The sequence below is a fragment of the Patella vulgata genome, chromosome 3, assembly GCF_932274485.2.
Source record: "Patella vulgata chromosome 3, xgPatVulg1.2, whole genome shotgun sequence".
Classification (NCBI taxonomy): Eukaryota; Metazoa; Mollusca; class Gastropoda; family Patellidae; genus Patella; species Patella vulgata.
The window spans coordinates 84,850,516-84,874,280 of NC_065881.2; the positions used below are offsets into that span (position 1 = coordinate 84,850,516).

Genomic DNA, 23,765 nt, shown 5'->3' on the forward strand with positions numbered 1-23,765 from the left:
ATACTGAACTTTAACTGATATGAAACATGATACATTATAGCAGATGCCTAATGAGATTCCTTTGTGTGTGGAAAGGTTTATAAACCCAGATTAAGAAACAAATAGGCAGAGAGGTCCAAGCAGGACACTGGAGCTATGTAATGTAAGTTAGTTTGGAGTTGGCACACGTGCCTAGCCAAGCCAGGACATGGCTCCCTCAATACAAGCTAGTTATGGAGTCTTTAAGTTTTGTAGTACGAGTATTGTAAATATGTTTATAGCAGAATAAAAAGTATTGTATGAACCTGAAACTAATCTTGTCATCAGAACCTGATTAAAGAACCAATACTGTCACACTGTCTTACTCCATTATAATCAACAGAACTGATAACCTCAATGGGCTAGTCCATTATAATCAACAGAACTGACGACTTTATTGGGTTAGTCCATTATAATCGACAGAACTGACAACTTTAATGGGTTATTCCATTGTAGCTAACAGAAGTGACAACTTTAATGGGTTATTCCATTGTAGCTAACAGAAGTGACAACTTTAATGGTTTAGTCCATTGTAGTCAACAGAACTGACAACTTTAATGGGCTAGTCCATTACAATCGACAGAACTGATAATCCTAATGGGTTAGTCCATTATAGTCAACAGAACTGACAACTTTAATGGGCTAGTCCATTGTAGTCAACAATGACAAACCAAATTTGGAAATGTTTCAAAGCATTGCACTAAGGACAGGTAAAAATCCTCAAGTCTGTTACCATGGTGAGACCAAGGTGTAGGTCAGTGACAATTATTACAATCAACGTGACATCTATGACCGTTAACATTACATCGGCATCCTGCAGATGTGTCTCCCTCACCCTGAAATAAAGTCAAATCATTTTTTTAGAAATGGGACTACTGTATTATTTTCACAAGAGAAAATAAATGAAAAGGAATTTAGAGAGCGAAAAATGGGGTTTAACATCCACTCGACACAAACTCGGCTAACACATGGTTCAATTTTATTTCAATAATTCGCTTGCATATAGGGGTCTTTAGCAGTGGGAGGAAACTGGAGGACCCGGGGAAAACCCACAAGGTTGAACAGGCGACCCTACTCCTTGTCACACAGAACCGGGGACTCGAAACCATGTCAGTTGACACAATGACAGACCTTATGATACAGTGTGCACATGCTAACCATTCGGCCATCCAATCCCCCGAAAAGGGGTTCAAATTGTATACAATACTAGGACTGATGCTTAAATGCAGAATAAAATTCCTCAAAGTGTGTGTGAACAAAAACCTTGTATGGATAAAATCAGAATTACACTCACTAGTGGACCCCATCTTCGACCTTTAGTCACCCAACATATTTCTGTTTTACAACATGAACACTTTACCCAATCACAGCCTTCCTTCTTCATGATGATGATACTACATTGTGGACAGTGCATGGCTTCACCAGCATCAACCATATTCTACAAAAAATATAAATAATAGGAGAGAGAGAATTGGTGTTAAATGTCCACTCGACACAGACAATGTCGTTTCGGGACTAACATATGGTTCAATTTTATTTCAATCATTCGATTGCACGTAAGGGTTTTTTAGCAGTGGGAGGAAACAGGAGGACCTAAAGAAAACCCACGAGGTTGGACAGGCGACCTACTCCTCGTCACGTACAACCAGGGAAATCAAAATCACGCCAGTTGACTCAATGACAGATCTTATGATACAGCCCTTATGTGCTAACCATTCGGCCATCCAACCCCTATAGATTTTCATGATAAACTGAATCTAAGATTCTTTGATATTTGTGAATGGGTATAACAATTCCTTGTCATTAAGATTGTTTCAATGACATTTAGTACTGAATTGGAAACATGGTTGCTCTCTGTCTGGCCCCACTGACAAGCCGATACACTCTGTCCAGCACCACCGACAATTTTGAATATTATTTACCATGTCTTGATGTCGGATTGGGCATATTCCTGGTAGGACAATTTAGGACGTTTGGAAAATAGCGTCGGACATGTCCGGAATATACGGACAAAATCCCATCATTGCTCTGTCCTGCACCACTGACAAGGGGACACATCACTCTGTAATGCACTACTGACATGGGGACATCACTCTGATACTTACATCGAGGTATGTTAGACCACTCCCCACCAGGAATAGATACTTACATCAGGGTATGTTAGACCACTCCCCAATAGGAATAGATACATTGAGGTATGTTAGATCACTCAACCCAGGATACTTATGCTGAGGTATGTTAGATAACTCCCCCGACCAAAGGAATGGATAGGTAGATTAGACCACTCCCCCTCCAGGAATAGATACTTACATCGAGGTATGTTAGACCACTCCCCCCATACTTATCTCAAGGTAGGTTAGACCACTCCCCCTCCAGGAATAGATACTTACATCGAGGTAATGTTTAGTTTGTCTAATTGTCTTATTATTATGAGCTGCTATCTGTAAATTCTCCTGATACTGTTGACAGTTCTGACCTTGGTGTATCGCTTTACAAGTTAAACAGTTCTCTTTATTACACACCGGACACAGAAAGAAATTAACGAGATCTTCGTAAATACACCAGCCATGACAGTCTGTGGTGGCACAATGATAACTATTGGTTGCCTGACTTTCTGCCGTCGTTAAACTTCTCTGTAATATTTGTTGGAATATCTGATCATTCACTAACTGGAGGAAAATAAAAATACCATAAATTTACTAGTAATTATTCACATATAATAAATGTTTGAACTGGAGAGAGAGAGAGAGAGAGAGAGAGATGGGGTTTAATGTCCACTCGACACAAACTAGGTCATTTCGGGACTAACAAATGTTGAACAGGCGATCCTACTCCTTGTGACGGACAACCGTGGAATCGAAACCACGCCAGTTGACTCAATCACAGACCTTATGATGCAGCGCATGCACGCTAACCATTCGGCCATCCAACCCCCCAAAGGGGAAAGCACATTGAAGATCTTTCTCCATGAATACCGAGATCGAAATCTGAACTTCCTGACCTTAGTCACTGACTTGACATTGTTCCTTACCAGACCCTCCATCACGCATGACAACTAACAAAACCACACCGAAATACCTGAGAAATTTCTCGACAAATTTTACTTACTGCTCTTATTTCTCTTTCTTGCATCACAGATTCACACGTGTATGTCTCATCCTGATATGGACATTTTAATTCTGCTTCTTCCGCATGTTGGGCGGCTCCCATTAAACACTCCCTAGAAAATAACAGGCATTTGATTATCTCCCCATGACTTATCAAAGACTTTCAATTATCTCCCTTTGGCATATAAAAGGCATTTAGTTATCTCCACTTGTCACATTACAGGCATTCAATTATCTCCCCTTGACACATTAAAGGCATTCAATTACCTCCCCTTGACACAGTAAAAGCATTCAATTATCTCCATTGACACACTAAAAATCATTCAATTATCTCCCCTTGACACATTAGGATCCAGACCACCATTAAATTTAACCATCTCGGTACCCACAATTGGATAAAACATTGGCTACTCACCTACAGAACATATGTAGACAATCTCTAAGTACCACACCATCACCAATGGCAATACGTTCGAAACAGATCGGACAATCAAACACCTCAGAATTCGATATCAGATCAATGTCATCTGTTACGAGTAATTCTGAAAATCTTTGTAATCTTTCTGCTTCATTTCTCTGTAAAATAAAACAAATTGGGGTTTAAAGTTACAATTTCATATTTTTAAGTTATATTTTTATAATTTATTAAAATAAAGCCTTAAAATAGATGGTATCTATAAACAGTCCTACCTTGTTAAAAAATAATCCTATTAATCCTATAATTCACTATTGCCAGTTGAGAAATTTAAGTGTGGGAAATAATGCCTATGATCGTATAATAGTGAGTTGATAACCTATTGAGCAAAAGACATAGAAATAATTATGTTTTGACTTTCTTAGAAAATGTGAAATTCTCGCTTTAACGATCGATCTATTGTGCTGCAACAACCGAACCTATGAAGACGTGCTATGAGGGAATTTTGCGTGGACAGCACCTACTCCTCAAGACGACAATCTGGTTAAAACACAGATCCTATTTCATTTTGTTTTTTATAGTTCAAAATTTCGTTTTACTTGTCTTTACTACACTAGGATCTGAGAGAGTTGTTATATAACCCGCATTCTGGATGATGTGAGGGATTAGCCAATGAAACGGTCTGTTACGGCAAGTTTTTGGCATGAGGTGCACAGAACTTTGGGTAAACCACTAGAAACATTACGAAAAAAAGAGGGAGAAATGGGGTTTAACGTTCACTCGATAGGTTGGACAGGCGACCCTCCTCCTTGTCATGTACAACCGGGGATTCGAAACCACGCCAGTCGACTCAATGACACACTTTATGATACAGCGCGCGCACGCTAACCATTCAGCCATCCAACCCCCCTAAACCACTAGAAACATCACGAAACAAAATATAGATCTGTATTTTAATCAGATTGCCAGCAATCAGTGTGCTATGAGGGAAATTTTGCCATGGCAGTGGCACTAGGTCCTACTCTTGTATCGAATTCCAAATGCCAGGGAATCTTTTATGTGCATGCTAATGTATACACGGAACCTTGTTTTTTTGTCCCATCCGAACGACTAGACAGCTGTCCTTGGCCGGGCCCCCCTGTCCTGCACCACTGACAAGGGGAAACCACGCCAGAAAATCCTGATGAACTTTCTCGACCAATGCAGGGATGGAACATGCGAAAACATTGTTCGATCATTCCACAAAGGTTGTCGCATATACAAGGTAATTGATCAAGAGTAATAACTCGTGGAGTATTTATCAGAGTGAGATAGAGAGAGAGAAATGGAGTTTAACTTCCACTCAACACAAACTAGGTCATTTCGGGACTAACATATGGTTTAATTTTATTTCCATAATTCGCTTGCGCGTAAGGGTCTTTAGCAGTGGGAGGAAACCGGAGGACCCAGAGAAAACCCATGAGGTTGGACAGGTGACCCTACTCCTTGTCACATCCAACCGGGGAATCGAAACCACACCAGTTGACCCATTGGCCATCCATCCCCCCAGTATTTATCAGAATCATGTTACTAAAACTTTTGTTGGTTTCTAGTTCTTCCTAGTGATGACATTTATTATAGTCTCGATCACCCATAACGTCCTAGTCTTCAACATATGGAGGGTCTGGGACTGTTGTCAATATTTGATGAAAAGTTACATTGTCCATGCGTAACCGGGAGTCTGGTTCTATATGTGGTTGATTATTCAGTATCTTTGGCCAAATCAAATAAGAGACGCACCCCTTACCGCAATAAATCCCATAATTCTTGCATTATTATAAACAAACATGAATGGTGACGGCGAAATAGTATTAATTAACCAGCGGCTGCCAGGCAGGATACCTCCACATTTTCGAGAGATGGATAGAGAACAAGCTAAAAAGAAAGTGATATTTCCTACAATCAAGGGCCATAATTCAGGAAATTACAATTCGATATGTGCAAATATCGAAAGGAACCGAGATCTTTGGGTTATAAACTTACATTTCAAGTTTCAACAAAATCAGATAAAAATTGTGACCTCTATAGGGTCCACAACCTTGATATACCATATTTTTACGCTATTTGAGAACGAGGAGCGGCCATTTTGTCTGTCAGTTTTGGGCCGATTTTCAAGAAATACGAACACACCCGTCCTTAGGGTGTAACGGTGATATAATAATATGTTTTTTAAAATCGGATAAACATTATGACCTCTATAGGGTCCACAAGCTAAAAACGCGATTTTTTGTACAATCAGGGGCCATATTTCAGAAAGTTACAGTCCGATATGCACGAATATCGGAAGGCACTGAGATCTTTGGTTTATAAACTTACATTTCAAGTTTCAACAAAATCGGATAAAAATTGTGACCTCTATAGGGTCCACAACTTTGATATACCATATTTTTACGCTATTTGAGAACGAACGGCGGCCATTTTGTCTGTCAGTTTTGGGCTGATTTTCATGAAATTCGAACTCAGCCGTCCTTAGGGTTTAACGGTGATATAATAATACGTTTTTTTAAATCAGATATAAATTATGACCTCTATAGGGTCCACAAGCTAAAAACGCGATTTTTCGTACAATCAGGGGCCATAATTCAGGAAGTTACGGTCCGGTATGCGCAAATTTTGAAAGGAACCGAGATCTTTGTGTTATAAACTTACATTTCAAGTTTGAACAAAATCGGATAAAAATTGTGACCTCTATAGGGTCCACAACCTTGATATACCATATTTTTACGCTATTTGAGAACGAAGGGCGGCCATTTTGTCTGTTAGTTTTGGTCCGATTTTCACAAAATTCAAACTCAGTCGTCCTTGGGGTGTAACGGTGATATAATAATACGTTTTTTTAAATTGGATAAAAATTATGACCTCTATAGGATCCACAAGCTAAAAACGCGATTTTTCGTACAATCAGGGGCCATAATTCAGGAATTTATGTTCCGATATGCACGAATATCGAAAGGAACAGCGATCTGTGGGTTATAAGCATCAATTTCAAGTTTAAACCAAATCGGATGAAAATTGTGACCTCTACAGTGTTCACAAGCTAAAAACGTGATTTTTACGTACAATCAGGGGCCATAATCCACGAAGTTACAGTCCGATACATACCAATATGGAAAGGAACTGAGATCTTAGGGTGATAAACCTATATTTCAAGTTTCGTTGACATCGGATAAAAATTGTGACCTGTAGACTGTTCAGAAACAAATGTGGACGGACGGACGGACGGACGGACGGACAGGGGTGACGACAATATACGTCCACATGAAAATGTGGGCGTATAAATAGGGCATAGATATGGCCCATGAAGAAAGAATAAATTAGGAGTGGTGGATATAGAACTGGCAATACATTTCTGGATGATAGAGACTAATAATAACCAGGCACGGCACGGTTAATTTTTATGTAGTGTAAACGGGTCAAATATAAGCGTGCTGTACTGAATACCGCGGTAATTTGGCCCACTGGAGTGAGATGGTCTAGGCACGGTATAGTGCTATCCTGTCTGAGAATGGTTCTCAGTACTGTGCATGCGCCAAATGAACCTTGACCTTATTTTCCCACGAACTTTGACATTTCTGTCAAAATGGCTGCCCTAACAAAATCAACCACCATAATTGTTTTCATCCGGTTAATTTGCATAGGGACTGAAATTAACTTTTCTGTGAACTGTTCCACACTTGGTGTGCCTGGCACGGTTCCGAGACTGTGTATTGTAGAGTAATATAAACGGATCAATTTATTAGAATTTTATCGCAGTTAACGTCCACTCAACACAAACTAGGTCATTTCGGGACTAACACATGGTTCAACTGTATTTCAATAATCTGGTTGCGCGTAGCGGTGGGAGGATACCGGAGAACACCCATGAGGTTGAACAGACGACCCTACTCCTTGTCACGTACAACCGAGGAATCGAACCCCGCCAGTTGACTCAATGACAGACCGTATGATACAGCGCAGTCCTGAAGGCTAACCTACCGCGCAAATTCCAGCCAGCATAATGTATCTACATAAGAAACATTTATTCCTATTGGCGATTTACAAACAGTCCCAAAGCCTAGCCTACAATTTAATATCCAGCCAGCATTATGTACCTATATAAGAGACATTTATTCCTACTGGCGATTTACTCCTTGTCACATACAACCAGGCAAACAAAACCATGCCAGTTAACTCAATGACAGACCATATGATGCAGCGCACACGCACTAACCATTCCCCCCACCCCCACCCCTGTTATTCAATGTTAATTCAAATAAAAGAATATTATGAAATATCTATGTTGTTTTCTTCATCATTTTAATTAAATCAATATCATTTCAAATAATCACTTATTGATAGGATTCCCCCTTATGCTGCAATTTGATGATATGAAAATATCAACATGAAATCTTGTAATAATAAATAATATTTTATTTTCAACAATTATTTGAGCAGGTAGAATATTTACAGGACTAAATAAATAACTTCTCATGTTAAACATGCATTATTCAGTGAAAACATACGGAATAGTAGTTGTGTTTAATATATAGGTAGGAACTGTAGAAATTTATAAATGTATGACAAAGACCATACAAATAAAGCCATTTTGTTATTCAATGACAACTGAGACAATCGTTAGATAGCTCGCTCTATATATATGGCTGTGGAAACTCTTATAGGTCATTTTGGGACTAACATATGGTTTAATTTTATTTCAATAATTCACTTGCGCATAGGGGTCTTTAGCAGTGGGAGGAAACCGGAGGACCCAGAGAAAACCCACAAGGTTGGACAGGCGACCCTATTCCTTGTCTCGAGCTAACTATTCAGCCATCCAACCCCCCCTATACTCTTAAATGACTTCCCGGAGGTAAACCTGCCTATTGAAGGTATTTTTTCTAACTTTAAATGTTATATAAATTATTATTTCGACATTTATTAACATGCCAAGCTTATAATCAACTCTCTAGACAATCAGAGGACAGAGACTTAGTCTCGTTTGTCCAGTACCGCTATCAACACTCAATATAGCCAGAGTGGCCAGCTCTTTATCTAAATCTTACATAATGTATTTTTAAGAAAACCCTTAGAACAATATTTTCATCTGTACAAATTCTTGGTATACGATTACATATTTACAGTAAAATGTACATGACTAAAAACATGAAATCTAGATAAAAATTCTGCCCTTAATATTATAATTTGTAAAAATATTTACAACTTAAATTTATGTACAAACTATTAAAAATGTCCATATTTTATAATATTGATGATATAATGTACAAACCAGGCCCGTAGCCAGCGGGTGGCAAGGAGGGGCAATGCCCCCCTGAAAAAATGTCCCCCCCCCCGCCCCCGAAAAAAAAGTTGCCGACCATAGCTCTAAAATACCTACTGTAGACTGTGCCCCCCCCTAAAAAAAAACTCACTGCCCCTCCGCAGCCAGCAAGCTGGCTATGGGCCTGGTACAAACTATTAAAAACTTCCATATTTCATGAAATGAAATCACCTTTAATCATCCTCTCTGACCGTCGTTATAACATCATAAATATATCTCTATATTTACCAGTAGTGACATACTTTATAGGGAGTGGCCGTAGGAGGGGTAGTGGGACATTAGTCGTGATCATTTAGTCACATAGTCTTGTACACACTAGTCCTGATCATTCAGTCATGTTGTCTCCTACACACCAGTCCCGATCATTCAGTCACATTGTCTCCTACACACCAGTCCTGATCATTCAGTCACGTTGTCTCCTACACACCAGTACTGATCATTCAATCACATAGTCTCCTACACACCAGTACTGATCATTCAATCACATAGTCTCCTACACACCAGTCCTGATCATTCAGTCACGTAGTCTTGTACACACCAGTCATGATGATTCAATCACATAGTTATCTCCCCTATCATGTGATTTTATGTCGTATATTTTGACGTATGCCGCTATGGTCGTATCACAGGTAGTCTTGGTCATCTGTAAACTTGAGGTCGTTCATAGTCTTTAACTTTTACAATATTCATTTAAATCATGTGGTACATCCCCGTGGTAACGAACATGGAGTTGCACATGAAGCTCTTGAAATCAAATAAACAGGTCTGGATGTCCAGATTAAACTACTATAGGTCAAAGGGAAGATAACTTGTTTAACAGCTATTCGGTCCATTCTTTATTGGATATGATTTTACAGCATATTACACATTTGAAATCAAATAAACGTGTTTCTGTTTCTCCAGCTTCAACTACCATACCTCAAAGGGAGATAACTTGCTTGACAACTATTGGGTCCATTCAACTGTTGTTTTTTTTTATTGGATATGATTTTATAGCACATTACACATTTGAAATCAAATAAACGTGTTTCTCTGTCCAGTTTAAAATACCATAGGTCAAAGGGAGATAACTGTTCGGGTTTGTTTGGGTTTTTTTAATACATGATTTTATAGAAATTACAATACATGTATTATTATAGTACACATCCAAGACACTACAATCGAGCCTCTAAATAAGGCACCTGTCACAGACATTGTCAGGCACGAATCCAGGATTTGTCAGGCACAATGTGTCCGGTTAAAATTTATCCTTGTAATTTTATTCCTAACTAGCGGTTGATCCAGCGTAGCACACGTATAGCCATTAACCAAAAGTAGCATAGCTTTAAAACCAGAAGTGATAGACCATCACCACCAGGCCTATCTTACTCCCCGGTCCGAGCTATCCCTATACACCAACCTCGGAACAGCCCTAGTGTATTTATCAACCCTGAACAGACAAACAAACAAACAACAGTCACAAATATTAGTACATGTCCACCACAAAGTTCAAAATGTCAGATACTAGTTGAATAATGCAACAAAAATTATCATTTCCAGCCGTGGCAACAAAAAATCACCGCTGGCCTTTCTGCGTAGATATTCCAATCTTAGCTGGTCCGATCACGGTTAGTTTTGTTTGTATACTCCACAGGAATGAAAGAAAAGTCCTCCTCGAACGACTGATTCAGTTCATCCGTATCTGGTCTCACATGGGTCTGAATGGCATCGTTAAATTTTAGTATTAAGTCAAGTTCTTGTTCCGATAGTTTTGGTCTCAAGGGTTCGTCAATTCTTCCTCCGAGCCGTTCATTTTCCTGAAAATACAAAGGCAGGGCAGAATTGACGAGACCTCAAGAACAAAAGACATGAAAAAAAAAATTATATGTTCAATTTGTTAATTTTCAATTGGCTTTTGAGTGAAGAAAACAACTGGTAAATCCTCAAAATAGAGAGAGAGACAGAGAAATGGGGTTTTAATATCCACCATACCAAACTAGGTAATTTTGGGACTAAAATATGGTTCATCAAGGAAGAAAACCTTAGATGTTGATCAAATTTGATAAGGGTTCTTCGTGTCTACAAGAAATCTGATCTCTAGCGTGGTCACAAGCTTTTCTGGACACATAATATTTATGGAACAGAAAGATAGGGTCCGCTGATAATAAACTGGGGTCATCCTCACCACGCTTCATACGAAATTTGAAGATCAATATGGTTCATCTACTGGCTGGAAAAAAAAAAAAGGGTCCTTTCGCTTACAGTCCTATTGCTTGCTGAATGGTTAGCGCATCCACGCTCAAATAAGGTCTGTCATTGATAGGGTTCCCGCGGCTTCGTCAAGCATTTTTTCAAGGATATTCAAGGATAAATTTACGTCAAATTCAAGGATTTTCAAGGACATTTTTTAGCCTAAAGTTACAATTTTTCATCTTAAAAATAACCAAAACATTACCAACTATCGTTATAATATCATATTTAAAAGGAATTGAAGACATTTGAAACAAAATTAAGGATCTCAACTGAAATTCAAGGATATTTTCCTATTTCCGCGAAATTCAAGGATATTCAAGACCTTGAAAATGAAATTTTAAATTTAAGGATATTCAAGGATTTTTAAGGACCGCGGGAACCCTGATTGAGTCAACTGGCGTGGTTTCGATTCCCCGGTTGTACGTGACAAGGAGTAGGGTCGCCTAGGGTTTTCTCCGGGTCCTCTGGTTTCCTCCAATTGCTAAAGTCCTCTACGTGCAAGCGAATAATTGAAATAAAACTGAATCATGTGTTAGTCCCAAAATGATCTAGTTTTTGTCGAATGGACGTTAAACCCCAATTCACAACATTAGTCACCCAGAACCGCTAGTCTTCATCATATGGAGGGTCTGGGACCGTTGTCAATATTTGACGAAAAGTTCTATTGCCGATGCGAAACCTGGGAGTTTGGTTCTTCATGCAATAAATCCCTTAATTCTTGCATTATTATAAACAAACATGAATTAGGATTAATTGAAAAAACATGGCCAATGAAGAGAGGTATTTACAATAAAAAAAATTCAGAGTGTTGGATATTGAGAGAGAGAGAGAGAGAGAAATGGGGTTTAACGTCCACTCGACACAAACTAGGTCATTTCGGGACTAACATATGGTTTGATTTTATTTACATAATTCACTTGCGCGTAGGGGTCTTTAGCAGTGGGAGCAAACCGGAGGACCCAAAGAAAACCCACGAGGTTGGACAGGCGACCCTACTCCTTGCCATGTACAACCGGGGATTCGAAACCACGCCAGTCGACTCAATGACAGACTTTATGATACAGCGCGCGCACGCTAACCATTCAGCCATCCAACCCCCCTGTGTTGGATATTGAACTGGCAATGCAATCAAATGGATTTTCTGGAATGGCATTCTTAAATTCATTTCATGGGCGTCATCAACTTGTTTTAGAACGAGTTATCTCCCTTAGACGGTGTTTATGATAATGTAAAAGACCGCATAATCTAGCCAATGACCTATTATTCTCAAATGTTGACAATGCATCCAGATTAATTTTCGTAGAATATTTTTTGTACATGATAGAGACTACCACTACATAGGCTTGCCTGCCTAACTTCATGGGTTTTTACCCTTATGTGCAACCCAATTATTGAAATAAAATCGGTCCATATCAGGGCTTCCACCTCAAATATTACACTGCTGGTCATTTTTGATAATGCACGAAAACTTTTCAAAGTAAATTTATATTTATTTTTTTCATGGTAGGGTGTTGTGAATTTACGTCTCTATACCACTTTGTCAGCATGGCGCACACAATAAAATATATATTGGACTGAAATATGAAATATTAGTAAGGCTTATGATAATTAATTATTCATTAAATATTCCGTTTTGGCTACTTAAATAACGAAATAGCTGTAGAAAAACCATTTCAGTAGCTAACACGTGATCACCACATGATTACCATATGTTAATCTCATATGTTAGTCTCTATTGACAATATATAGAAAATTCACTCTTATCTGTAAAGACAAGAGGGATGGATTGACACTGAATGTACAGTTTTATTTTTTTTAGGGCGATACATCACGCTACAGCGCCCGAATCTTGATCATGAAGAGTAACTATAATATTTTATTTGATATCATAATGGTCTAATATGTCAGTGTGTATATATGCTGTAAATAACTTGGCTTTATAAATGAAAATAATTACATTCTTTATTATGACATCTCCTTATTTCTATTCAAGCCTTTGCACGGGGATCACGTGGCTAAGTGGGTAAGACGCTGGCTCGCTAGCCTGGAGGTTGGTTATTCGATCCCTGCAATGGTCGAGAAAGTTCATCCAGATTTTCTGGCGTGGTTTCCCCTTGTCAGTGATGCAGGACGGAGGGCCTGACAAGGACAGCTGTCTAGTAGTTCGGATGGGACGAAAAACCGAGGTCCCGTGTACATATTGGCGTGCACGTAAAAGATCCGTTGGAATTAGATATAAGAGTAGGCCGTAGCGCCGCTGCCCGGGCAAAATTTCCCTCATAGCACACTGTATGGCGTATGCCCGTCTTCATTAGTCCAGGTCAGGAGCAGAACAGTAGGACGTTAATCCCCATTTCATTTCATTTCATTTCATTTCATTTCTATTCAAGCCTGGAAATAAGGCACCTGTCACAGACAATATCAGGCACAGATTCAGGCTTTGTCAGGCACAAAACCTCTGGTGCCTGTCATTTTGTCCGGCACTGATTTGTCCCTTTTATTGATATTATTAATACATGTCCGGCACTAAGTTGAAAATGTCAGGTACTATTTCATTAGTGCATCAGGTACCTCTAAAACTGGGGGATTGGATGGCTGAATGGTTAGCGTGCGCGCGCTGTATCATAAAGTCTGTCATTGAGTCGACTGGCGTGGTTTCGAATCCCCGGTTGTACGTGACAAGGAGTAGGGTCGCCTGTCCAACCTCGTGGGTTTTCTCCGGGACCTACGGTTTCCTCCCACTGCTAAAGACCCCTACGCGGAAGCGAATTATTGAAATAAAATTAAACCATATGTTAGTCCCGAAATGACCTAGTTTGTGTCGAGTGGACAGACTTTATGATACAGCGCGCGCACGCTAACCATTCAGCCATCCAACCGATACATGGGCTAATGGAGACAGGTATTCTACCATGCAGTTTGTTAAGAGGTATATTTTAAACTGACAGCAGTGTTTCTGCATACTCCTTGTCGAATTCAAGCATATAAAGATGGGTTGCCATGCAACGAAACATACACCCACATCAGCTTAATCGTTTGAGTAGCTGACATGGGTTGTCACATTGAATACGAAATATAACGTCTTGAAAGTAACGAAAATTGTTGATAGGCTTCTTCATTTTACTATCTAGATAATGAATATAAAGTTAATGCAGACTGAATGATAACTTTTGTTGCTGCATGTTTACAAGGTTCTACAAAAGTGAAACAAGGGCCATAACTCTAACAGTAATTAACGAAAATTGTTGAAATGAAATAGACCGCTTCATCTCAGCAATGTTAACAACATATAGAAATCTCAAAACAATGGAATTATAAATGTAGTCTGCAGTGTAGTGTTCACAAGAAATTGTGGATGACGGACCAATGAATGGACAGGGGGCGACGACAACATACGACCACATACAAAAAGACTATATCTTGTAACTTAGGACTCACCTCTCGAATCTGTCGTTCTAAGGCCTCTTCTTGTAGAATTCGTTCCTGCTCTTCCGGTGCTGGAACGTACCCCTCTGGTACTCTATAATCATCAGGTCGACTGTGGGCACAGATTTCACAGCCTGGCCGAGTTGGTATGTTGATATACGTACACGCTGGACACACCCATCCTTCCGGCTGTCAAGAGAGAAGGAGAAATATGGTTCAATTTTTTTTCTTTAGCTGTGAGAGGAAACCGAAGGACCTACATAATGTATCTTTTACAAGAGAGAAATGGGGTTTAAAGGTCCACTCGACACAAACTAGGTCATTTCGGGACTAACATATGGTTTAATTTTATTTGAATAATTCGCTTGTGCATAGGGGTCTTTAGCAGTGGGAGGAAACCGGAGGACCCGGAGAAAACCCACGAGGTTGGACAGGCGACCCTACTCCTTGTCACGTACAACCGGGGATTCGAAACCACGCCAGTCGACTCAATGACAGACTTTGATACAGCACGCGCACGCTAACCATTCAGCCATCCAACCCCCCCTTTTACGATAAAAGTAGCAGGCTGTACCAATCTGATTACAACACAGATCTACATTTCGTTTCAATTTTTATACTTTCGTTGGCCTACACTACATGAAGATCTGACCAGTTGTTTTGGGAGGTCGCGTCAGGGGTCATACGAGCAACCTTTGACCCTATGACGTCAGACATTTGATTAACCAATCAGCATTGATGTTTCTAGTGGATCACTGACAGTTCTGTGCAAAACACGCCTAAAGCTCGCCGTAACAGACCATTTCATTGGCTAAACCAGTAATGTCAACCAGAACACGTCAATGATAACAACTCTTCCAGATCCTGGTGTAGTGAAGACAAGTAAAACGAAATTTTGAATTATAAACCAGCGGCTGCCAGGCAGTATACGCCCACATTTTCGAGAGATGGATAGAAAACCAGCTAAACGAAAGTGATTTTCCCTACAATCAAGGGCCATAATTCAGGAAATTACAATTCGATATGCGCAAATATCAAAAGGAACCAAGATCTTTGAGTAATAAACTTACATTTCAAGTTTCAACAAAATCGGATAAAAATTGTGACCTCTATAGGGTCCACAACCTTGATATACCATATTTTTACGCTATTTGAGAACAAGGGCCCGCCATTTTGTCAGTCAGTTTTGGGCCAATTTTCACGAAATTCGAACTCAGTCGTCCTTAGGGTGTAACGGTGATATAATAATACGTTTTTTTTAAATCGGATAAAAATTATGACCTCTAAAGGGTCCACAAGCTAAAAACGTGATTTTTCGTACAATCAGGGGCTATAATTCAGGAAGTTACGGTCCGATATGTGCGAATATCGAAAGGAACCGAGATCTTTGGGTTATAAACTTACATGTCAAGTTTCAACAAAATCGGATAAAAATTGTGACCTCTATAGGGTCCACAACCTTGATATACCATATTTTTACGCTATTTGAGAACGAACGGCGGCCATTTTGTCTGTCAGTTTTGGGCCGATTTTCACGAAATTCGAACTCAACCGTCATTAGGGTTTAATGGTGATATAATAAAACGTTTTTTTAAATCGGATAAAAATTATGACCTCTATATGGTCCACAAGCTAAAAACGCGATTTGTCATACAAAGGGGCCATAATTCATGAAGTTACGGTCCGATGTGCGCGAGTATCGAAAGGAACCGAGATCTTTGTTTTATAAACTAACTATTCAAGTTTCAACAAAATCGGATAAAAATTGTGACCTCTATAGGGTCCACAACCTTGATATACCATATTTTTACGCTATTTGAGAAAGAAGGGCGGTCATTTTGTCTGTCAGTTTTGGACCGATTTTCACGAAATTCGAACTCAGCCGTCCTTAGGGTGTAATGGTGATATATTAACACGGTTTTTTAAATCGGATAAAAATTATGACCTCTATAAGGTCCACAAGCCAAAAAACGCGTTTTTGCGTACAATCAGGGGCCATAATTCATTAAGTTACAGTGTGATATGCGCGAATATCGAAAGGAACCGAGATCTTTGTGTTATAAACTTATATTTCAAGTTTCAACAAAATCGGATAAAAATTCTGACCTCTATAGGGTCCACAAACTTGATATACCATATTTTTACGCTATTTGAGAATGAACGGCGGCCATTTTGTCTGTCAGTTTTGGGCCGATTTCACGAAATTCGAAGTCGACCGTCCTTAGGGTTTAACGGTGATATAATAATACGTTTTTTTAAATCGGATAAAAATTATGACCTCTTTAGGGTCCACAAGCCAAAAAACGTGTTTTTACGTACAATCAGGGGCCATAATTCAGGAAGTTACGGTCCGATATGCTCCAATATCGAAAGGAACCGAGATCTTTGGGTTATAAACTTACATTTCAAGTTTCAACAAAATCGGATAAAAATTGTGACCTCTACAGTGTTCACAAGCCAAAAACGTGATTTTTCGTGCAATCAGGGGCCATAATCCATGAAGTTATGGTCCGATAGATGCCAATATCGAAGGAACCGAGATCTTAGGGTGATAAACCTATATTTCAAGTTTCATTGAAATCGGATAAAAATTGTGATAAACCTATATTTTAAGTTTCATTGAAATCGGATAAAAATTGTGACCTGTAGACTGTTCACAAACAATTGTGGACGGACGTCCGGACAGGGGCGACGACAATATACGTCCACATGAAAATGTGGGCGTATAAAAACGAAACGAAATGGGATCTGTGTTTTGATCAGATTGCAGGCTGTATCAAAATAATTGAAGATAGGTTGCCATTTGAACCCAGCAGCTGTGTCATCTAAGCAGTCGATATAGATTTCCACATTTGTATTCTTTTGTAGGTAAAGGAAGACTGATCAAGGGCAGTAAATCATGAAGTAATTATAAGACAAAAACGTTTATATTGATCAAGGGCAATAACTCTGATAGCAATTGTGAAAATAACATACAGGAGAAAAACACTGTGTATAACTTTAGCCCCTGGTGACTAGGACGGACAGACGGGGGTGATAACAATACAAGACCACATTTAAATCTAACCTACTTTCAAATTGGGTAACAAGTCAAATCAGGTACCGAGTGAAACAGAAACACAATAAGACGATGTACCTAATGTAAAATAATGAACTCACATTATTTATTTTTTTTTCAAATGGTGCAGCATACATGGATTCATATATATTATCATCTGGTATGCTTATAGTTGGTCCTACAAGCACTCTCGGCGCTACGCCACCAACAGCACCCCCAATAGCACCGCCTACAGCACCGCCTACAGGCACTCTCGGAGCAACACCACCAACAGCACCACCTACAGCACCACCAACGGCACCACCAACAGCTCCGCCTTTGGCACCACCAACAACAGCATCATTTACGTATATGTGTGCATTCGACTGGTTAGGCTGCTGACATCCAGGATTTCGTCGAGTTGCATTTTTCATGGAGACATAATCTGTAATGAAACAAGTATGCTAGTATTATACTGCCCCACTTGGCAAACTTCGGCAGCTACATCTAGCCTCGTCTGTATGATGGTAAATGATATGTATCTACACCTATACAATTGTGATGCAGCGACCGTTTTCCTGAACAGGAAAACTTGGGGCTTTTAGAGAGAGAGAGAGAAATGGGGTTTAACGTCCACTCGCCATACACTAGGTCATTTCGGGACTAACATATGGTTTAATTTTATTTCTATGATTCGCTTGCACGTAGGGGTCTTTAGCAGTGGGGGGAAACCGAGGACCTGGAGAAAACCCACGAGGTTGGACAGGCGATCCTACTCCTTGTCACGTACAACCGGGGATTTGAAACCATGCCAGTTGACTCAATGACAGACCTTATGATACAGCACGCACATGCTAACCATTCGGCCATCCAACCCCCTGGCGCTTTTAGAAAGGAGTTCTCAAAAGAGTGTGTAGAGTTTTCATTGCAAAGCTGTTCTTTGTTTAGAGAGATGGGGTTTAACATGAAATGAAATGAAATGGGGTTTAACGTCCTACTGTTCACCTCCTACTGGTGGGGTTTAACATCCACTCAACACAAATTATATTTCATTAATTGCTTGCGTGTAGGGGTCTTTAGCAGTATGAGGAAACCAAATGAATAACAAAATGGCGTAACTAATTGATTTTAATGTTTGTTATCCATGATTATACCTACCTCCTGTTGGTAATTCCGATGACACACTTCTGTTTTCATCATGTCTAAAACTACCCCCTACTAATAAAAACATACAAATTATATCTTCTTTGATTGGCATTTAGTAATTGAACATATTAACACAAGGTACAATTTTATGGATACACAATTACTGAGTTTAATACTCTCTTCTTTATCCAGCAAATTATAAACTCAGTAATGTGTATCCATAAAATTGTACCTGGTGTTAAATTATATCTTCATGCTTATTCTATATTAGAGATGTTTTGCAGCTTTACAGTTACATTTAGATAAGCGAAAGTTTAACTGTACATTATGACGTTTCGCTAAATTCACACTTACAATTACACTTAGAAGGTGGCGACACAAACTTGGTCCACCCTCTTGATAGGTCTACATCACGGATAGATTGTGAAAGATGAGATTACTTAAGCATGCACATGTTTTGTCTCAGACTCTTCTTATTTTATATACACGAAGGTCTTCTTTGTGGATTTAGTTCGTGATTTAGAGATAAAATTATGGATTGGGTCATAGAAATTAAACAAGGTTTAGCTAGGTTTTGTGAACTTAAGGTTATGGGGGCTGCTATCTGTCAGCTACACGTCATACGTCACAAAAACTGATGATGTTTAACCATGTAAATCTCTCTAATGGTGGTTTCAATCTTGATAGGGAAGGAGATCGGGTCTTTGAGAACATCATTTGCATGCAGAAAAATCCTTTATCAGGAATTCTGGGAGAGTTTTATGGATAGTGTCATGGTTATTATTAACTGGAACCTTTGTGGTGTCTAAATCAAATCAAAGTTATTTGCTATTGTGGATGACAGATGAATGGAGGCAGAGGTCGCAGTCACGCAAAAATCCACTTATTTCACACATTTTTTTTCAAAATAAACACAGATATTGATGGACGCTGCGTAATTTACATGCATAAAATATCCCCAACGTGAGAATAATTAGATTATTCTATGTCATAGTTTGTACACTACGTCATCAAATTACGTGCTTCAAGCGGCATTTACACACTGCTACTGTACGTAGTTTCCATAGGTTTTTATATTTCCTCTTATTTCATTCATAATCCTAAGTTCATGGCAGTAAAATTAAGCCTTCTATTATACGTATCTATTCTGAGAGACCCCCCCCCCCCATTTTGACGCACTGGAAGCAATAAAGCACATTTCATACAAGACATTGGATTGGCTAGAACATGATATATTGTTTCCATTCAGCCAATCAAATATTGGCTTTCATAGCGATAGTTTTCTCTATACTTCCTGTCGAAGTGAAAGATTGAAATGACTGTGTCGTCAACTATAGATATGCCATCAACTTCCAGTCGTCATTAAAATAAATACAGTATCAATGAAATAAGGACGCTTAAATTAAATATTTTGAGAGGCTCCAAGTCACCAGATGTAGAGGGCTAAAAGGCAAAATTTTGGAACATCTGCGTATAATCAACTGCGACCTCTGGAAGGGGGTGATGACAATAATGGTGCATAAAAGAATGGGAAAAACAATGAAACTATAATTATATGTAGATCAGATAAATAATAAATTTGTAAATATTTACACATTGCTGAACGTTGTTGTTCGTATTCTGGTAGAGTCAAGTTAACAGATTTAGCCTTCAGTAAATAAACATATACGGTGTACCCCGGTCCTCGTATTCTATGTTGATACAATGTTTCATTGTCTTCTGGTAACTTTTTCCCTATTATCCACCTCTGAACTTCTATAGGAAAATTATACTTGACCATTAACTGAAGGAAAAATTTTTTTTAATACAAATAAAAAATAGAGAGTGAGAGATATGGGGTTTAACATACACTCAACACAAACTAGGTCATTTCGGGACTCACATATGGTTCAATTTTTTATTTATATAATTCGCTTGCACGAAGGGCTCTTTAGCAGTGGGAGGAAACCGGAGGACCTGGGGAAAACCAATGGGGTTGGACAGACGACCCTACTGCTTCTAACATACAACTGGAGAATCAATACCATGCCAGTTGACTCAATGACAGACCTTATGATACAAAACCCACGCGCTAAACATTCGGCCACCCACCAAACCCCTGCTAATAATAAATAAAACTGGGGCCACAGTGGATTAGTTGGTAAGACTGGGGCCACAGTGGATCAACGAGTAAGACATTGGCTCGCTAACCTGGAAGTTTTTTGTTCAATCCCTGTGTTGACTAAGAAAGTTCATCTAGATTTTCCAGGATGCAGGACGGAGGACCCGGCAAGGGACAATGTATAGTCATTCGGAAATGAAAAGAAATGAAATGAAATGGGGTTTAACGTCCTACTGTTCTGCTCCTATACTGGGCTAATGAATACGGGCATATGCCATACAGTTTGCTATGAGGGAAATTTTGTCTGGACAGCGGCACTATGGCCTACTCTTATATCGAATTCCAACTTCCAGGGGATCTTTTACGTGCATTCCAATATATACACGGGACCTCGGTTTTTTCGTCTCATCTGAAGGACTAACCAGCTGTCCTTGTCAGGCCCTCCGTCCTGCATCACTGACAGGAGGGAACCACGCCGGAAAATCTGGATGAACTTTCTCGGCTAATGCAGGGATCGAACACCCGACCTCCAGGCTAGCGAGCCAGTGTCTTACCCACTTAGCCACGTGATCCCCCATTCGGATAAGACATTGTCGTGCACATAAAAGAAACAATGCAGATGGAATTCAATATAAGAGTAAGCCGTAGTGCTGGTGTCCAGGGTAAGTAATAGTTATATACCTTGTTTTCAAGGTGTATGGGTTGATACACCGTCTTTTTTTTGAATGGGGCTCCGAGGCAAAGCCGAAGAGATCTCCACTCAAAAAAGAGACGGTGTATCAACTCATACACCGAGAAAGAGTGTAGTGTAGAAATTGCCAATGGATTAATTTATACTAGTAATATATTTGGATTACGTGCTGCGGATGAGCATAAACCGCGACAAAATGTGAAAGTTTTTAGTGTTGAAAATGCCAAGAGATTAAAATATTTGGATTACGTGCTGCGGATAAGCATAAGCCGCGATAAAATGTGAAAGTGCAACAAAATGTGAAAGTGCGACTAGATATCAAAATGTAAAGAAATGTGAGACAAAATGTAAGAATATGACTGAGAGTGACGCACATTCGAAAAGTGCTGAGACAGTTGAAAATGATGACTCTTTTACCATAACATATTCAAAACGGGTTGTAGATGTTCAAATAAATATGTAAATCATGATTTTGTTATTTTTGTCCCTTTTCAACTGATACACGGCCACTTTTCAGCTGACTGATACGCGGCCACTTTTCAACTGATACACGGCCACTTTTCAAAAGTGGCCGTCAAAAGTGGCCGTGTATCGGCGTATACCCTCCCATTTTCATCAAAGAGTCGAGAAAAAGTATGGGTATAAATTTCCCTCATATCACACTGTATGGCATATGCCAGTCTTCATTAGCCCAGTCCGAGCAGAACAGTAGGACGTTAAACTCCATTTCATTAGGCTTTCCACTCACTGTGTACATAACCTTTTTTTCATTGCTTATGGATGAATTTCGTGCTCCACAAATGTAAATTCTTTCAATGGCATTTAGTAATTGAACTGGAGTATACAGGTCACAATTATTATTATTATTATTATTAAATAAATATTTCGATCATCAAAGATTATTACCTTCATTTTTAATTCTCCAACAGTATCCGATTGGAAAACTTTCAAATTTATAGCAGCGCTTGTCTCTCGGTCTTCAACATGTATTTTTAAACTGAAATGGTCAAACACACAAATAAATGAAATGCAAACATGGAGTTTAACGTCCTACTGGGCTAATGAAGACAGGGCTTTGTTTTTTTGTCCCACCCGCATGACTAGATACTGTTCTCGCCCGACTCTTCGTCTTGCATCACTAACAAGGAGAAAAATATGCAGGAACATTATACTGCACTTTCTTGACCAACATCGGGACTGTACTTGCTTACTGAGACAGCGTCTTCCTCACAGAGCCATGAGGCTACTCAAAAGTACAAAAACAAACACACGCATACAAATATAAGAGTAATTGATTTACTGGGGTGGCCGAATGTTTAATGTATGAACATTAGATCATAAGGTCAAGTGGCGTGGTTTCGATTCCCCGCTTATATGTGACAATGAGTAGGGTTGCCGATCCAACCTCGTGGGTTTCGATTCCCTGCTTATATCATGTTCCTGAAGCAACGACTGCGAGTTTTACAACATCTGTACGTTGCTTGTTTACTTCACAGTTCCTGAACTTATAGCTATGTTCAGGGCTGCCGACAACCAGTATCGCAGCGCAATTTGCGATACATATTTTGTCCGTTGCTAATCAAAAATTAAAATCTAACGTTTTTGATTCGCAGTAACTTTTATAAACAAAACGAAATTCTCCGTGTGACATTTTCTTCTCGAACTACCCAGACTCAATTCATGATACTATATAATACAGGGACATAACTCTATGAATCGGGACTATTAAACCGGAAATAGGGAATCAAGTAGTACCACTCACGTTGCGAGACATGTCAATTTCGAGTAATTATATCAGTATTCAATTTGAAAAAAAATAAATTCAGTGTATCCCCCACGTATTGTAAATAAAATATAAAAAATAAATACGTGTAAACGTATTGTAAAGTGAGAAATTAAAGTAAGAATTCCCGTAAACTATTATTGTTTATATCGCGTGCGTCTAGTTAATTGAGATTATTCGTAAAATACCGCGTGCTTCCGATTGAACAAAAATAATAACACACGATAAAAAGCAGACGAAATTGTTTTCTAACGAAGAAATAAGAAGCCAGACATAAGGCCTAACAAAAGTCTACATTCATTCAGAAATGTTCACAGCTAGCTGTAGAAGTGCTAACATTCAAAAAAAATCTTAAGAATGAAATCTAATCATTTGCTATCAATTAAAATTAAAATAATCTTGTTATTTAGGTGTTTTATGTTGATTTGAAACTGAAAAACTGCTAATCAATTT

General features: G+C 39.0%; 1 protein-coding gene across 4 annotated transcripts in view; it reads right to left on the bottom strand.

The window, feature by feature from the left end:
- Positions 1-341: 341 nt before the first annotated feature.
- The window catches only part of LOC126816440 (ranBP-type and C3HC4-type zinc finger-containing protein 1), a 51,785-nt gene continuing 28,361 nt past the window's right edge, over positions 342-23,765 (bottom strand). For 3 of the 4 annotated variants that reach the window (XM_050543015.2, XM_050543013.2, XM_050543012.2), the window contains exons 4-13: positions 22,436-22,526; positions 20,331-20,520; positions 18,750-18,809; positions 17,714-18,036; positions 14,567-14,743; positions 3,541-3,701; positions 3,127-3,238; positions 2,409-2,687; positions 1,313-1,456; positions 342-854 (exon numbers count right to left, since the gene is read on the bottom strand). In XM_050543015.2, coding sequence (XP_050398972.1) covers positions 774-854; positions 1,313-1,456; positions 2,409-2,687; positions 3,127-3,238; positions 3,541-3,701; positions 14,567-14,743; positions 17,714-18,036; positions 18,750-18,809; positions 20,331-20,520; positions 22,436-22,526 — 1,618 coding nt within the window. In that variant the 3' untranslated portion in view covers positions 342-773. Of the gene's footprint in view, positions 855-1,312; positions 1,457-2,408; positions 2,688-3,126; positions 3,239-3,540; positions 3,702-10,373; positions 10,693-14,566; positions 14,744-17,713; positions 18,037-18,749; positions 18,810-20,330; positions 20,521-22,435; positions 22,527-23,765 lie in introns of those variants that run through there. The other variant, XM_050543014.2, reaches the window with a different exon arrangement.